Here is a 17,732-nt window from a genome sequence, read left to right as displayed (position 1 = left end):
ACACAAGCTACATTATAACAACAATAAATATGTTTTTGCAGCATTGCAGCTTTTTCTTCAATATGGTAAAAATGGACAAGGACTCGGCATATTAGTACCATGTCCAAATTGGCATGTGAGCAAAAATCAAATTACAAGTAAGAAAAAAAAAGAAAAAAAAGAAAAACAAATGGAAGAAAGAGACAATCAAAATAAAATTCAAACTTAATGTTAAGAATAATTGTTTGGTATTTTTTTAAATGGATGGCTTTTTCTCCCTTTCACCCTCCTCCAAGTGAACTGCGCCGACATGGTTCATGCATGATATAGAGAAAACGGCTTCTATCACTGAACATATTACAGTCGTTCTAGCAATACCATACACTACTACCATGGGGGGGGGAGACAATCATACACATTCTAGCACATATCATCGGCAAACTAGTTTGTCTTTTCCCTGTAACACCAGACAGTCTTTTATCAAACAATGGGAGCAACTTAGATTGAAATGAACAGAGCCAATACACAACCGAGGCGATTTACTTTATATAGAAATCACATGTGCTTGTTCGATAGGCAATAAGGTTCTGGTAATAGGTAATACAAATGTCATACTTTATTCACTCTAATGGCAAGACTCAGGCACTGCATCCTCAAGCCCATGCCGGCCTCTCATGATCATGCCATGAGCAAGGCAACAGAGAGGAGTTGCTGTTAGACACAGACCTACTAGCAGCTCTTTGAATCCTAACCTCAGCCATTAGGAGAGAAATGCTACATCGGTCTTAGATCGGTGTCTAAGGGCAACTTTGGTCTTCTCAGGATGAGTGGGGAGGGGGGAGTCTTAGGTGCATTCTCGTCCTCCTCTATGGATGAGTGGGATCGTCAGAGTCATAGTATACGGTTCACATGCACAGACACAATCCCTGTTTCTACTGCTCCACAATAACAACACAGCCCAAGCCTGCCATACAGCATGCACATCTGAGGCCTCTGCTCTAGGGTATAGAGGCCCAACTACGACACTACACAGATCACTGGAAGCCATGCCTGCAGTTAGCGGTTTTAGCATCAACTCTGATGGCATCTACTAACTGTAAATCCAAAACCATGTTAGACAAGAGAGAGGGATTTTTGGCCTTTTTACACAACTAGCTCCTTCCTCAATGCCTATGAAGGCTTAGCATACCAAATATTCTCACTACAGAGTTGTATTTGCCCTCTCTGTTGTTTTTATTTTTCACAAACATAGTTCTCAAAGCGAAGGCTTTTGCTTGCTACACAACACTGTTACTCTGTAAATACTTATTCAGTACTATACTCCATTACACCACAAGCATTCAGCTACAAGAGTTCACACCAAACAACCTCATGCTAATCATTTGATAATGTTCTGTACAGATGTGCTGAGGGCTTGGGTAGAGTGCAGCTTAAGGGCTTTTTCACAGGCCTGGGAAGGGATTTAAATATAGTGGCAGAGAAATGGCCTTAATACACTGCACAAGCCGGGGAGGTTGGTGGTCGGAGTCTCCTCTCTGGGCAGCTGTATAGAGAAATGTACACACGGTACACAATCTGACAGAGAATCATGGGAAGCCTCAGCACATCTGTCCATACGTTTCCCCTCCTACCGTTTACATCCAACCCATTCAACCAATCATCAATCCAGCCACCTATATATGCATCAACCCATTCCTTGTTGTGTTGTGTTGTGTGTGAGTGTGCTTTGTTGATCCCTCTGTCACATTGGTTGTCTTCTTCGGCTGGCTCAGAAGGCAGGCTCGTTAAGTGATGCAGAGGGGAAGTGGGATGTTTGGCAGAGCTTCCCCTGGGGAGGCAATGGAGAATTACGAGACCAGATCCAAAGCTGCAAGAGTCGACAGGAGGCATCAACTGTCAGGTGTCAGTTGGGTCTCAATGTCCACTCTGCATATGGGGCATTTCCTGCTGGTGGCCAGCCACTGGTCCACACACGCCTGGTGGAAGAGGTGCATGCAGGGTAATCTCCTAAGGAGGAGGAAGACACAGAGGGTCAGGAGTGTTTTACAATTAATTTAGGAATGAACTTGTAATTATATCTGCTGATATGAGAATAGAATAATCCTCATCTTAAGATCACATTTGCTGTGTGCGACACATTTCAATAAGATATTTTAATACCAGGACCACGCAGCGACCGGTCTGAGCACAGAGGCTTTCTCTTATTTTGAATTAACTTGAAGAAAATGTGTCAACCATTACATTAACATTTACACAAGGTTATTACTTACAATGCAGTCTCTAGTATGCGGTATGCAGCAACCTAACAGCTGTGGTTACTCAACTCGGTTATACCAGTGTCAAAGGCCTTTAAGTCTTTGGCTTGCCTGTGACTCAGAGACCTATCCTCTTCAGTTGTCTTCTCCTTTAACTCTGTGACTCATAGGCCTAAGACAGTGCGCACAGACAAACAGACGCTCTGGAGAATAGAGAGCTTATGGATTCCCACCAAAAAAGGTTACATTACCAAAATAGTCTACAAGCACTTTAAATACAGCATAATTATGTACACCACCATACCTCTGAGAGTTTCTAGTCTGCTTTAAGCATAGTCAAACCCATCATTGCCTAATCTTCTTATTGTTAATGAAGAAATGGATCAGGAAATCATCTACATGAGATACAACCAGAGGTATTCAGTGTTTGCCATCTACCGTGTTATCCTTCCCTCATATTCTGTTTCCAAGAAAAAAAAAACTAGCTCTATCACGTTGCCAGTCAGACAGGTCACAACACTAGACATGCACTAGAACATTTTGTGAAATGCTTATGTTGCCTCTCGGCAATATTTTCAAGATGAGATGCTGGAAGAAAGCCAATGATAGGATTTTCACCCTGATGCTTTGACTTAATGTGGCATAGCCTATTTAGGGTTAAAGCTGCTAAAGCTCTATGCATCCACTCTGAATGCAAGTGCTGTGAATCTCCACACCACCAGATACGATAAATGGGGAAAGGTGAAGACTTGGATGACTTAATGTATCCCAGACGTCTCCTCAGCAGGCACAGTGTGGTCTGGAAAGATGTAATTTTTCAACGAACTTTACCCTCAAAAACTAAAAAACAATCTTATGCCCAAGTCCACTGTGTTGCACAGGTTCGGAGTCTGGCTGGTTGTAAAAAACAGACATTAACAAAATGAGGCATCCCATAATGTCTGTCTCAGGAGTTTTCAAGCCAAATAAAACCTCCAGCGATGACAAGCTCTGCGCTGGCAGGCCCAACATCTTCCAGGAGACAACGAACTGTAAGTAAAGCTACAAAACTGCGCTGACATCTGCACAGCAAACATTCCCCCCCCCTTGTTAGAAAAACTGCAAGAATATGAACGTATAGTTGTACCTGACATCCTCTCCATCCTCCAGCATTGACAGACAGATGGTACACTTCTCATCTGTGTCCAGCTCTTCGTCATCCAGACACATTTTCAGGTCCTGGGGTATTCTCTGTCGAGGGAATCATACGAAGGCAAACACACATTAATTAACATAGAGTGTCGTGCAGCTGCGTGTCAGAGTTGCAGTGTTTATGCCACGGGTATCAGTGAGTCAGCCCATACGGGATGAAAATAGTCACCTAATCACAGTTCTCAGAAAATACTGCCCAGGCAGACATCAACTGGAAAAGACTCAATAGCGTCTTCCCATTCACATAGCACCGGTGATCTCGCTTCTCTAACTCATTCCAAAGTATTTGGGTCATATTCACTATAGACACCGTTTTTTAAAATTCATTCCACGCGCATATCTGCAGATAGCTGGATGAGTCATCCCTAGCTTTGAATTTTGCACACTGCAGACCTGTCTGCCTAATCAAACAGAAATTAGGTTGAACTTTTAACTAATGTGAGACTAATGACTGCTGATGACTCCCTTCTACTCTATTCAGTTTTACCCTCTGCGTTCCTCTTGACCCGGTGTTTCCCTCTTTTCATTCCATTCTTTGATATCCAGCTCATCTTATTCCTCATATGATTGCGCTCAGCTTCATTTGTACCACACCACCTCAAGAAGAGCTGACACCTAGCGGGTAAAAAAAAAAAAAGCTGATGGCGATCTTACCTTCTTGTATTTATGTGGGAAAGTGAATCTCTCTATGGTGGTCTGGACCGCTCCACGATTCACACTGCCCAGTCTGTCCTCCAACTGCAGAAGCTCCTACAAAGGGAACACCACCAACACAGAGGTAAGAGAGTAAAACCTGGGAGAGAAAGCTTGTTTTTTAATTCTTTGAGGTAACTATTCATAGTCTGAAAGAATCATGTCGGTAACTGCCTGCTGAGGAAAAACTTTGTTTATGAATAAAAAATAAATACAAAAGAAATGTGATGGTGGAAAATTTTGCTATGCACTCATAAAGCTGGTATTTCAAGCATCAAGAATGGCAGATTCTTAGAAAACAAATACTGTACATCTTGCTCAAATGAAAACAACTGTCATGGGATTAAAGGGATCTGGACCATGTGAGGCATCTGGAACCCAGAGTAATTGAAAATTAGAAAATCGGTTACACACTCAAGCCTGCCTAGAGCATTGGACACAGAGCAACAATGACAAATTAGTGTAGACTGGTGGCTCTGGTGAAGAGAGAGAGGAAGTAGCAGGACAAACCTCGTAGCTCTCTCTCACAGCAGACGCGTGGCGGGAGGGGTTGAGACTCTGCAGAGCCAGCAAGTGCAGCTGGGGATACGGGTAGTTTCTGATCTCATGGACAACCTGGGAGATGACAGATAAAAGAAGCTAACATCAGCGCTGCAGTGGAAATAAGAAAAGCAGGGGCACAAGTCATCCCCTGTTGCTTGGCCGAGGATGACGGCATCGGGATTAATCTCAGAGACCCGGAGGAGAGTTTGTCAAGACGGACGTTCGTCAAGACGGACGTCCGCCATGATTGACTGTGCTGAGGTGGGCTCACCACTTGCGTTGAGGCATTGTTTCTGGGGAAGTGGTGCATCCTGGGAGAGGTCAAGTAGTGCTGATAGTGCTGCGGCAGCGGATGGATGTGGTACTGGTGGGGGGGCAGTCCGGCATCCACACTCAGATCCCTGGACAGAAACCCAAGTTAGGAACGAGTCACTCAACGGCAGACTCAGTTAAACAACCTCAGTATTTAACAGGGTTTGTGGTAAATCGTCCTTTGGGATCAGTAGATTTCTACACAGCAAAGACTTTATGATTATATTGAATAAGCCAACATGATATAACTTAATAATGAAGTACTCCATTCTATTCTATTCTATTCTCCTACAAACCCAAACAATAGTAACTGTGTGTGAACCAGTTCGGTCTCAACACTATGTTTCTGACATCTTGGACTTGTCTTGGTCTCGGCCATTTTTGAATATTTACTTGACTTTTTCCCAACTAGCTAAAACTTTTCAAATATTTGTTTTTCTCCACCTGTTCCACCTGTGTTTATTTTCTCTCCAGCACTACAAACAATTTAAGGGATTAGCTTGTAATGGTCTTCAAACTTCTATGTATTAATTAGACAAAATCCTGGATAGTTCTACCTCTCCGTTGATCCTGAAGAAACTCCTTAAGCATTATTTTTTACATTTAGAAATACACTGTTTATGGCCTATTTTGGTCTTGAAAAGGACTCGATTTGCTCTGGTCTCAGTCTTGAATCCCTTTGATCTTGATTTTGACTCAAACTCGACTGGATCTGATCTTGAAATTGACCTTGACTAAAGCGGTCTTGACTATAGCTCTAGTGTGAGCAGTGAAACTCAGAAAAATTACTTGAAAAATAACAACCTCCTGTCCCAACAAAAGTATCGCTGGTGCAGAAATGAGGAGTATATCATTCTGTAGCATTTAACAGTATGATTTCTATTGATATGAAATCTAAACCCAAGTCATGACAATTAAGCTTTTAAACAAGTTGTTGCCTTTGTAGGATAGTACACTGTATAATAAAAGGCAGATTGCTTACCAGTCTGTGCCCTCAGCCAGGTAGCGGGGCTGCTGGACCACAGGCTGAGGAGGGACATGAAGAGGGGGGGCAAACTCATACCCAGGCCGCAGTCTGTGGGGCTGGTGAGGAACTCTCTCTGGGGTGCGTCTGCTTGAGGAGGAACAGCCAAGTGGTTAATAACAGTCTGGAAATATGAGCTTTGCAAAGAAATTACAACAGAAATGGGCGTAACCCGTCTTTAGGACTTTTTAGAGCGAAAACCTTGTAGACCCCGGCGGGTTGCTTGAATCGTGAGATCAACTGAAAACAAAACAGCTTAAAATTTCCTCTTTTTTGTCCACGTGAAGTGAGGCAGCCAGCGTCAGTACCTGGAGGGTGGCAGGATGTGTCGGTGCTGGGCCTCGAGGATCTGCTGCTGGAGGAGGTATTGCTGGTGTAATGCCTGAGGTAGGAAGGGAGGGGCGGGGATGTCCTGGAACTGGGGAGCGGGCAGGGGGTTGAGGGGCGGGTGGAGCGGAGGGCCATGCTGGTGGCCGGGAGGGGCCAGGTGGGGGTTAATGCCTGACTGGGGCTGCCCTGGGTGGGGCATGGGGAAGTCCATGGGCAGCGGGGCCTGAGGACCTAACTGGAAGTGCCGGCAAGAGGTAGCATGGCTGTGCTGCTGCTGCTGCTGTTGCTGTTGCCGGTTGAAATGGGATCCTGCGGAGGATAAGGAGAACTTGTCAGACAGCTGAGGGGAGAGATTAGCTGGAATTAATTGTGGGTGAAATGTGGTGTCAGAGTGTGTGTGTGTGTGTGTGTGTGCGATATAGCATCTTAATGAAGCCCTATCTCTTACCTATGGTGAAAAATACTTCTGTGGGGTGGGGAAAATGATGATTACCACAAGTACCATGAAAATGAATAACATTTTTAGTTCTTTACAAAAAGTGAGCTTTCCAAATGTGATTAAATGTTCTTTGATATCTTTTCCGACCTCTGGTTCGACTCCTGGTCTTCTGATTCACAGACAATGGACTGGACCAGAACAGACGATTTCTGTAACTACCAGTATATGATCTTCAATGCAGCTCAGTTGTAGGGAATTCTGCAGCTGACAGTGGGCCAGTGCAATGGGTGAAAACCATTATCAGTTGACTGTCAATAAGATATAGATTTTAACTTTAGATGCCAAGTCTCCACGTAGCTGATGTTATGGAACAATAAGACTACATCTACTACAGTAGAATACTACTACTAATCCCTGACTACATCTTAGAAAATGATACAATGTAATGAATTTCACGTTGTTCATTACATATTTTATCTGTGCCTCACAGAGGTCTATTATCCACATACAGTGTAGTTCTACTCTATTCTCTCCCATATGAACATTCAGGAGTCAAGAGGAAATAGCTCGAATGCATTTCATGCCATTTCCATGCTTTTTTCACTCTCCCTAACCACAGCTATTTGGCAGCTGCAGCAAACTGACTGCTGTCGAGGCTCAACAGGGAGAAAAAGACAGGCCTACTTGTGCCGTGGTGCAATATGTTTTTAATACTGTGCTTCGACTTACAAAGACCTTTTTGATTAAGGGAGGGCTGAGAAATTGCAACAAATTTAGTCTTGATTAGAGTCTCTGGAGAAAACCCAGGCAAGAGAGCCATATTAGGCCTGCAAAGGAATGTACTGTGATCTGTTATGTCCATCTGACATAACCTAAAGTAGTGAATTTTACAGGAGCCTACAAATTTAAAGACAATAAAAGAGCGCAATCCATGTAGAAGATGCAGAATTCCAGTGCAGTTTGATTTTAATCTGCTTTGACAGTGTAAAAGACGCATGACGAATTCTGATGGAAACAGTGGAAATCTTTAAAAATCATGAGGAAATAGGCAAAGTCTACATTGCATTTACTAGGAGCACACTTGAAAAATGCAGCATTGTCGTAACACATCCGGGAAGATAAACAATGTGTTCAGGTTAACAGACATTTCAGCAAGATTTTCGGCTTGACAGCCCGTCACTACAGTTGAGCAGACAAGGGATGACCTTGCTGCTCTGGGTCAAAGGCTCAGGTCTAGACTGCAAAGTAGCACACTGCATTTTCAAGCGTCTCAGTGAAACGATCACCATGAATGACAGCAGATAGACTCATTCAGGCCCTGTGATGAAGGAAGCGTGGAAATCGTCTATCTTTGTCACAGCGGGAGAGGAGGTGGGTGGGGTGGAGGGGGGGGCAGGTAGGGACAAGGGAGAGGGAGGACAATAAATGGAAATCAGCAAGAAGCACACTGAAGGTTAGGAAAAACACTATATTCTTTATTGAAAAATATTAGTATATGTGGAATTTGTGTTTTCTTTTTTGTTTGTTTGTAATAATAGTATAATTCCATGCAACAAAAATAAACAACATAGACTGAAGGCAAGGCCCACCATGCTCCATATAGGGTTAAAAAGAACAAAAGCGGCATCCAATGAGCAGACGTGTTGGCTACAGCACATGATTCCAGTACAGCAGGGTACATCTTTACTACAGAAAGATTACATTGGATTTTTACTAGTCAATGTAGAAAAACAAAAACCAAAAATTATGAATCATAAATGTGACCATGCATTGAAAGTACTATTACCAGAACAAAAGGTAAAGAGAGACCACAACCAAACAATAAAGACGTTATTACTAATAGAGGATCTCTTTAGCAGTGCAGGAAATAGGCATCCCTGTGAAATGGATAGCATTTTGGCCTTATGTTAGTGGGGGAAATTGGGAAGTGATGAACCACCAGTGAGCATGTTTTGCCTACGTATCTTTACAGTTTTGTTTTGCCCTTAGAGGGCAAACCGCCCTGACAATTCAGTGTGATTCAAAGCTTGAAATTTGCAAGGGGAACAAAGGATTACACAAAAAATGGAGACAGTTATGGCAGGTTGTTGGGTGCAGGTGCAGTGTACCTTCAATCATTTCAAGTGATCACATGGCAGCATTTGCTAGAATGCCGAGTTTGAGCTTAACAATAAGAAAATGGCATGCATATGGTTCCAAATTGCATGCTTTGTTTTTTTTTTATTAAATGCCATTTTAATAATGTACATTGCACCTTGTGTGAAGAGAAGGAAGATGAGCCAAATTCTGGTGTTCAACAATGCAGTGCAGTATTTGAGATCATGCAAAATGTATCCACTTTACAGGAATTTACAGCATGTTGTCTATCAAGACTGGATGGGAGGTACACAATGACATTCAACTGATATCTAAAAAGGAGCTAAAATGTTTACTCAGTGCTACAGCAATTTGACAGAAAAAAGACAAAAGGTGCTCTGCTCTAGGTGTTAGCTATTTTTTAGTCTGTTTTACATGGAAAATCTACGGCTGAATACATCTTGGGAGGGGGTGCTTTTTAATACCAATGTCGTCTTCTGATGGAAAGAGGAAATGAAGAAGGGATTCACAATACAGCTAAATGCAGAGAACAGGCAGAGGCCACGCCACACCACACAGCAGCAGATGATCATTAGCTACACAATGGGGGGGACGACAAAGATCTGATAAATGCAGAATGTAGAGCCAGCCTCGATACTATGAAACAGGGAATAAGAACAGAAATAAAAGCACAATGAAATCATTGATGCCACTGTTATGAAATTAATGTTACACTGTAGCTTTGTAATTGTTTTTACTGTGGCGGTATGTTTGGGTCTTTCGCCAGACAGCTTCAAACAGCTACTAATTTGCCAATTAGTAAATAATAGAAACGACGACTGATGAATAGATGGCACGGGAGTAAAAGTTGACTAATCAATTAGCCATGTAACCATTAATAAATTCAGCAGTTAACATAGATAATAATTACAGAAATGGTGAAAAAAGGTGAGCGCTAGCAGCAGCAGATGATCTTCAAATGACATCATCCAGACACAGATAAGCTGACTGGCTAGGAGGCTCGGTCTATTTTGCGGTATTTTAACAGTGCAAATAAACGATAGCGTCATGCCAAAATGCATCGAAACGTTACAATTTTACAGTCAATATGAAAAAAAAGCAATTTCCTTAAGTAATGGTGTGTGTCACAACTCTATGTGCACGAGTGTGTTTTCTAAATCATGTATTTTGGACCACACGACCTGAGCATGTGAAATCTTTTGTGGGAATGTTTCCGTTCCAGGAAATACTCCGAGCCCACTAGCCAGTTAGCTGGTCTTTAGTGGCGAAATTTGTCTTTTGATCAGGCATAATTACACCAAGCAATCTATGTCATTCGGTGGTTTATGTTTGCCATTATTGAACAAAATATCAAGTAGTCTCACGTTGCAGGCAGTTTCGCACATATTTGAGCGTTTAATTTGAAGAAGCTAGCTAACGCGAGCTAACGCAACCGCTAACTCGAGCTAGCTAGCCAGTAGCTGCAGTGAATATTAAGATAAACAGGGCACATGTTTTGGATTGATATGAATATTAATACTGTACCTCTATTTCTTACTGAGCCGAATACGGGAAGAACCAGATATCCGACATGCACTAAAACCATCCTGGGATCCTTATCTTATTTTTCCGCTGGGTTATTTGGAGAGAGAAAATAGCCCATGCGGATCTACATTCAGGCGGTTGTTGCTGGCTAGCACCACGGGCAAACGACTGTCTGACTTGGTTGTCGTTGACAAAGCAGACATGTCATTTTATGTCCGATGCAAAAGAGGGCGATGTTGCAGCGCCGTTGTCGTAACGCCTCCGTGACAGCAGGTGGCGCCATTGGGCAGTAGGCAACTTCTGCCACGGTCAAATAAATAGAAGAAGAATCCATTCAGCCATTACATTCTCACTCACAGGCAGGTCGTTGCTACAAGTGGAGGACAGGTCACAAGCAACCCGAGAAAATGCTATCCGTGCGAGTTGCAGCGGCTTTGGCCAGGACCCTGCCAAGAAGGGCTGGATTTGTAAGTGCTTTATTTAAATAATTTACATCCGATTGTGAAGTTGCAAGTTTGTCAAATGTCATTATGAACCTTGTGGGCGTGAAGGGTAACGACACAGGCCGCTAACGTTGCCTTCACGCGCTTGCCATCGACTTATTTATACGGTCTAAACTTTGCTAAAGACTGTCTTGATAAATATGTCATGTCCGTGACCTTGAAAACATCAAAATCAGTATTTTTTTATGTTGCCCTTGTGAAACTGCCGTCTGCGTCTTGCAACGGACAGCGCTAACGTTAGCATGCAAGCAGGCGAAGCTAATGCTAGCGGTAACTTCATTCAGCCACGCTCTGAAGGTCAGAAAGCTTGACAGCGCATGTCTCTTTACTGCACACGCCAGATCCTGCTTTTTGAAGGGAGATCTCAAAATGTCGCTTCGTGTTTTCTTGCAGCAGTAAATGCATAGTTTGATTTGCAACCGAAATGCTGTTCTCATTAGACGCCGTCTGTTGTTGAATCTAGGTGTCCAAGACTGTACCGGCCGCTTGCGTCGGGGTCAACCACCTCCACACACACAGACCATGGCTGCAGAAGACAGGTGAGAAAGCCAAAAAGGCAACATGACCAGAGGCCTCGTTTTTTCCTCCTTAGTCTCCGGGTCAGCACCTGAAGGTGATTGAATGGATCCTCGGATTTCGCCTGAGTAATTGATAAAGGTCATTGATCGTGCTACGTTCCCGCAGCTTTTCCATGTACCTGCTATTGAATATGGGCTGAATTGCTTACGACAGGGTTATATCTTAAATACATTTGGGATAAGCCAACACAATAGTATGCATAATTACTCTTGGGTTGCAGGAAGTTATGTAAAATATGTGGGCTCCTAGAGAAGGAAAAAAAACACTGGAGGGAGTGAACTTTAAATAACTGTCACCTGTCTTGCTTTGACCTTTATGTCAAATATATCAGTAAATCTTGGATAGTCTGAAGTTTTGCATCATATTTGCAGAATCAAGAATAAAAAAAAAGTCACATTCAGTGAAGTCTCTTGTTCTGGCTAAGCATGATTCAATAATTTTCATGTTCTTTCGCAGGCACAGCTGAGGTGTCTTCCATCCTGGAGGAGAAGATCTTGGGAGCCGACACCTCTGCCGACCTGGAGGAGACGGGACGTGTGCTCTCCATCGGTGACGGTATTGCCAGAGTGTACGGGCTGAGGAATGTCCAGGCAGAGGAGATGGTGGAGTTCTCCTCTGGACTTAAGGTATGGCTGTACAAGACCTCTGTATGTCTTTAAAACCTGTGACACAGAAGAAATGGTTATACTTGGACAGTGCATACAAGCCTTCAGCAATTTGTCTTCTTGAATCGACAAAACTGACAAAGAACATAATGTACTTTTTTCCCTAGACTGAACTGAAATTGAAATAAAAGTTGAAATACTACACAGCCTTAAATTGTCAATGTCTTACATTCAACATTATCAGCACATGTCAACAATAAAGCAAATACTGGTGCTAAAATCACTCCACTAACTTTCCATAACTTCGTCCTCCAGGGTATGTCTCTGAACTTGGAGCCTGACAACGTTGGTGTTGTGGTGTTCGGTAATGACAAGCTGATCAAGGAGGGTGACATCGTGAAGAGGACTGGCGCTATTGTGGATGTTCCTGTTGGTGAGGAGCTGCTGGGCCGCGTGGTGGACGCTCTGGGAAACGCCATCGATGGAAAGGTGCCACTAGAACCTTTATTATTACAGAACTTAAATTCTGGTCTCAGACAGTTTAGCTTAAATTTGCAACTGTTAAAACAATACTAGTTTTCCTTTGTCATTAGCATATCAGCTATATTTAAATGAAATCATAAATACATTTTCAAAGTGCTGTACGTTTACATGTAATAGTAGCTTCTTTATTGACACCATAAAACCTGTCAGCATCTTGATAAAGCAGTTCTGCTTAATGTTTCCGCTTTCAAATGTCTTTTCTGTCCTCAGGGTCCCCTGGGCTCCAGCACCCGTAGGCGTGTGGGTCTGAAGGCCCCCGGCATCATCCCTCGTATCTCTGTGAGGGAGCCCATGCAGACTGGAATCAAGGCTGTGGACAGCCTGGTGCCCATTGGCAGAGGCCAGCGTGAGCTGATCATTGGTGACAGGCAGACTGGGTAAATACTTTAAATGGTGAAATCTTCTTATTAGAGATTTGGACATGCTACCACTGCATTAACAGGAGTCAAGTTAGTGAGAACTTGTTTTTCCTTACAAAAATGATTGCTAATCTTTTTTCTACAGCAAAACCGCCATTGCCATCGACACAATCATCAACCAGAAGCGTTTCAATGAGGGAACTGATGAGAAGAAGAAGCTGTACTGCATCTACGTTGCCATCGGCCAGAAGAGGTCCACCGTGGCTCAGCTGGTGAAGAGGCTGACTGATGCTGATGCCATGAAGTACACCATCGTGGTCTCTGCCACCGCCTCCGATGCTGCTCCCCTGCAGTACCTGGCCCCTTACTCTGGCTGCTCCATGGGAGAGTACTTCAGAGACAACGGCAAGCACGCTCTGATCATCTACGACGATCTGTCCAAGCAGGTGAGGGGTCGGATCATCACGAGAAGCCAAAAACTGATTCAAAGCATGCCTGATATTTTAATTCTTTACAAGGAATACTGGCTTTATATCTCAAAAGCACAACATGTGACTTTTTGGTTGCTTCTGGTTACATTTAACTTAAAATCTGCCACAATAAAATGAAAAGCCAAAGTAAAAGATGGAAAAAATGCAGCTGTTTCAGATGCTTTGACCTCCAAAGGGCTCTGTGCGAGAATCAAAATATGGAGGCAGAATTCAAAGTGGTGACTTTTTGTTTTTAGTAATTTTTCTTCTCCCACCCCGCCCCGCCAGGCCGTTGCCTACCGTCAGATGTCCCTGCTGCTGCGTCGTCCTCCCGGTCGTGAGGCCTACCCCGGTGATGTGTTCTACCTGCACTCCCGTCTGCTGGAGAGAGCCGCCAAGATGAACGACAACTTCGGGGGCGGCTCCCTCACTGCCCTCCCCGTCATCGAGACCCAGGCCGGCGACGTGTCTGCCTACATCCCCACCAATGTCATCTCCATCACAGACGGACAGGTATGTCAAGAACTGTTACTCGTCCTTTCGAGTGATCTGGACAGTGCCTGAAAACATTAGATATTATATTGCTATATACCATATATTTACCTACCTTGATCTCTCTGCTGTAGATCTTCTTGGAGACTGAGCTGTTCTACAAGGGTATCCGCCCAGCTATCAACGTGGGTCTGTCTGTGTCTAGAGTAGGCTCTGCTGCCCAGACCAGGGCCATGAAGCAGGTAATATCTGGCTTTGAGATTCATTTTTAAATTTCTGATTCTCTGTTAATTCATGTGCGGGTTTGACTTTACAAAGAGTCTTTGTCTACAAAAGAATCCTGCATTTTATCACGCAGGAGGTTTAAATCGCAAGTATCCTAAATCGACTTTCCCTCTCTCCCCTGGTAGGTGGCCGGTACCATGAAGCTGGAGCTGGCTCAGTACCGTGAGGTGGCTGCCTTCGCCCAGTTCGGCTCTGACCTGGACGCTGCCACCCAGCAGCTCCTCAACAGGGGCGTCAGGCTCACTGAGCTGCTCAAGCAGGGACAGTACTGTGAGTGTCGTCTTTTTATTTTATTTCAAGGGGGTTCTGGTTTAGCCATGTTGTTTGTTTCACAGCATCATGGTAGCAATCAGTAACTTTAAGGAAATGAAAATAATAAAAATCCTAGGCTGTTAATATTGTAATTGCAAATTTAGACCACGCAATTGACCCTGCCTCCCCCTCCCACAGGCCCCATGGCCATTGAGGAGCAGGTGACAGTCATCTACGCCGGTGTCAGAGGTCACTTGGACAAAATGGAGCCCAGCAAGATCACAAAGTTTGAGAAGGCTTTCCTGCAGCACATCCTCAGCCAGCACCAGGACCTGCTCACCTCAATCAAGTGAGACAGATTTTGTTTCAGCCACATTGATATGTTTTGGACAATAGTGTTGGAACCATTTTTAACTGTAAATGCAGATCTGTTAGACTTGACCTGACTGTTGTTTTCATGTTTCAGGGCCGATGGCAAGATCTCCGAGGCATCAGACGCTAAACTGAAGCAGATTGTACTCACCTTCCTGTCCAGTTTTGAGTAATGGATAGCACTTACTCATGTTCTTCAGTGCGCCACCTGTCTGTGTCCCCATTATGCTTATGTATGTGAACACACTGAAGGCCAAAACCTCCATGTACAGATTTCTCCGAAGAATAAAATTTTACAACCCTACTGTGCTGTAAAATTCTTCTGATTGTGCGCTTAACTAATTGTAGTTGGTAAGTCGGTGCCCACTGAGCAGATTTAGCAGATGAGTAATATCCAGGTGAGAAGAAAGAACACACCTTGTTTTAAAAACATTTAGAGGTTAAAGAATGTTCATGTTGCACTTAACATGTCAGTGCACCAAAATATACAGGTGACATTAAATGACCGAATACATAACAATGCACATAGACAGTCATGAATACAAATGTTTACTGTAATAATGAGCTGTTCATAGAGTATTCTAGGAGGGCAATCAAATGGCATTAGATTTGACTTGCACATCCATTTTGCTCATCAAGGTCTCGCTGTATCTTAAGGCCGAAAGTGTAAGCCTAGTTTCTCAAACTTGGTTTGAATGATGGGGTGAATTGTTTGATACAATGATAATAAATATGGTGACTTTTGTCACAAACCAAATCCTCCATCTTGTATTCTGTCTTGTTTTTGTCTTGTGACATTGTAGTGGCTCCAAAATAATAATTGCAGCCCTGGAGTAAAAGGCTGTGCTGTCCCAATTCTTTATTACGTTGCATGAAATGTAGAACATTTATTCACTTTCCTGCATAGATTGAAAAGGTATTAGACACTTGGCATCTCTTCTATAATAATTGATTACATTTTTAATAATTGATTACATTTATATAGCGCTTTTCTAGGTACTCAAAGCGCTTCACATATAGGGGGGGGGGGGGGGACTCAACTCATCCACCACCGATGTGTAGCACCCACCTGGGTGATGCACGGCAGCCAGTTTGCGCCAGAACGCTCACCACACATCAGCTATCACAGTGGAGAGTAGAGGACTGAAAGAGCCAATTAGGTAACAAGGGATGATTAGGTGGCCATGATGGAAGGAAGGCCTGTTTTGGGAATTTTGCCAGGGCACCAGGGTTACACCCCTACTCTTGCGATGAGTGTCGATGGGATATAAAAGGTAATGGAAAGATTTCAAGCAAATGTGGCAATCAAATAACGTTATATCATTACAACATTACAAAGGTGACATTTTATCTTGGTCAGTGTAGTACTCAGTCCACTAGGTGGTGATGGTCACAGACATTTTAAGGAAAATAGAGGTACTCAGACCAGACTGAGGCCATTATTTACTGTTTTTTCACATATGGGATTGCTTGGGTTAGCAAAATTACAGTAAACACGGAAGGACTTTGTTAATATTGTTTTGGTTTTTTTGTTATGCAGGTGACCTGATATTAGGTATTTTGAGTATCAGAGGGAAGGTATTACTGACTATGAGGGTATGGTTGGAGGTGTACTTTTCTGTATCAGGACATGATCGTAACCAAACAAAATATTCCTAGGAAATAGTATATTTGAACTAAAACTGAATTAAAGTTATGAAATGAGGTTAAAGAGCAGAGGTCATGCCATTCACCCTTCCACCTGCATATTAATCGCATCTCACTTGCCACTGCTGACACATTTACTCCTGCCTAACTCCCTTGCAATCTCTTTAAGTGCAACCAGGCACCACCAGCCCCTCCTCATCCTCCACCCATCTCTCTCTCTCTCTCTCTCTCTCTTTCTCACTGTCTCTCTATCTCTCTGTTCATCTCCTCTCATACAGGATCTGCCAGGGAACTAGATGAGAGCTAGAGCTGTTGTACCACATAGACGTCCCTCTAACAGGCGGAGTTCAAGACCACTGACAGCCTCATATATTCATCCATCCATTATCCATTCATTATTTTCGTCCTGTAAGTCACTCCTTTCACTAGTAAGAGTCATTCTCTGTATCTATTGTGGTGCGGCCTCTTACTAGAGTCTATTATCTGTGAGCCTTGGTTAGGACTGGTACACCAAGTGTCTCAGAATCAGAGTGTTGGCTTACAATAAATTTTGTATTTCACGCTGTTAATAAGATGGATGCAAAGATCCCCTTGTCAGTAAGTTCTGCCCACAGCTTTCGTATTTGTCTCACAGGAGCCTGAACGATGGCAGATTGAGGTTATCTGATCACATCAACACATCCAACATCTCCGAGGAGGAAAATTACAAATGCCAAAAAGAAGCAACGAGATGCTTCATAGACACACCACCAAGTACACATGTCCAAGTAATGGGAAAGGGGGCTGCTGCTATGTGTCAATACAGGACAAAATAGGTTCAGTGGGAGGTTAAATTAAAGAAGGGAGGATAAGATAGGTGGATCCTTTGTAATAGAATCTAATTATTTAAGTGACAATTCCACTGCACACAATTGCATTATGAGTTGCTTGCAACCAACAGCATCACTGCCAGGCGAGATGCAGCGAAACATGTGACAGAGAGTGAATGGAGCTGCTGTCAATAAGGACTATTGTCGAGGTCAGCGTGACAACACGAGCTCGGTGGAGCAACGGGCAAAACGACCGGTCAGATTTGAGACACGGGGGTGGCAGAAGTGACGCTGAGGCAAATTCAAAAACCATTCAAAAACAGTTTTTCAATGGTAAAATGGACTTGGAACCATGATGCTTTGTGTATTATATATTTGTGACATTTTTGCATTCATAGTTCGTTTCCAATTCCCTCTGTTAGTGATACA

The 17,732-nt window shown here is 43.3% G+C and overlaps 2 protein-coding genes across 6 annotated transcripts; one reads left to right on the top strand and one right to left on the bottom strand.

Annotated features, from left to right (window-relative positions):
• Positions 1-1,823: 1,823 nt before the first annotated feature.
• ark2cb (arkadia (RNF111) C-terminal like ring finger ubiquitin ligase 2Cb) lies at positions 1,824-10,551 on the bottom strand. Of its 5 annotated transcripts, none has more exons than XM_071538520.1 (9): positions 10,383-10,551; positions 6,527-6,667; positions 6,333-6,445; positions 5,956-6,084; positions 4,933-5,062; positions 4,629-4,733; positions 4,080-4,175; positions 3,361-3,464; positions 1,824-1,986 (listed from the first exon to the last, which is right to left on the bottom strand). In XM_071538520.1, the coding sequence occupies exons 1-9, from the start codon at positions 10,446-10,448 to the stop codon at positions 1,869-1,871; spliced, it is 1,002 nt and encodes a 333-aa protein (XP_071394621.1). In that variant the 5' UTR covers positions 10,449-10,551; the 3' UTR covers positions 1,824-1,868. The 5 variants fall into 5 exon arrangements, with proteins under 5 accessions (XP_071394621.1, XP_071394622.1, XP_071394619.1 ...); XM_071538521.1 differs by having other exon boundaries at positions 6,527-6,636; positions 10,388-10,551; XM_071538518.1 differs by having other exon boundaries at positions 6,306-6,613.
• Positions 10,552-10,729: 178 nt separating this feature from the next.
• Positions 10,730-15,151, top strand: LOC139660365 (ATP synthase subunit alpha, mitochondrial-like). Its single transcript, XM_071538481.1, has 11 exons — positions 10,730-10,854; positions 11,354-11,429; positions 11,926-12,095; positions 12,390-12,563; positions 12,828-12,994; positions 13,122-13,422; positions 13,735-13,959; positions 14,073-14,180; positions 14,349-14,493; positions 14,674-14,824; positions 14,942-15,151. The coding sequence occupies exons 1-11, from the start codon at positions 10,795-10,797 to the stop codon at positions 15,018-15,020; spliced, it is 1,656 nt and encodes a 551-aa protein (XP_071394582.1). The 5' UTR covers positions 10,730-10,794; the 3' UTR covers positions 15,021-15,151.
• Positions 15,152-17,732: the final 2,581 nt, after the last annotated feature.

The sequence above is a fragment of the Centroberyx affinis genome, unplaced genomic scaffold (assembly GCF_046629955.1).
Source record: "Centroberyx affinis isolate AG114_WGS23_722 - 3 ecotype Tasmania unplaced genomic scaffold, CSIRO-AGI_Caff_v1 ptg003282l_1, whole genome shotgun sequence".
Taxonomy (NCBI): domain Eukaryota; kingdom Metazoa; phylum Chordata; class Actinopteri; order Beryciformes; family Berycidae; genus Centroberyx; species Centroberyx affinis.
Note: the sequence above shows the minus strand (reverse complement) of the source record. Positions and strands in the feature narration are given on the sequence as shown.

Coding starts and splice junctions, on each gene's coding strand:
- ark2cb (XM_071538517.1), bottom strand. CDS start 10,448: ATGGTTTTAGTGCATGTCGGATATCTGGTTCTTCCCGTATTCGGCTCA. Junction 6,088..6,305: donor CACATCCTGCCACCCTCCAG/GTACTGACGCTG, acceptor TTCCTCCTCAAG/CAGACGCACCCCAGAGAGAG. Junction 1,987..3,360: donor GAGGATGGAGAGGATGTCAG/GTACAACTATAC, acceptor CCTCCTCCTTAG/GAGATTACCCTGCATGCACC.
- LOC139660365 (XM_071538481.1), top strand. CDS start 10,795: ATGCTATCCGTGCGAGTTGCAGCGGCTTTGGCCAGGACCCTGCCAAGA. Junction 11,430..11,925: donor ACCATGGCTGCAGAAGACAG/GTGAGAAAGCCA, acceptor GTTCTTTCGCAG/GCACAGCTGAGGTGTCTTCC. Junction 14,825..14,941: donor GACCTGCTCACCTCAATCAA/GTGAGACAGATT, acceptor TTCATGTTTCAG/GGCCGATGGCAAGATCTCCG.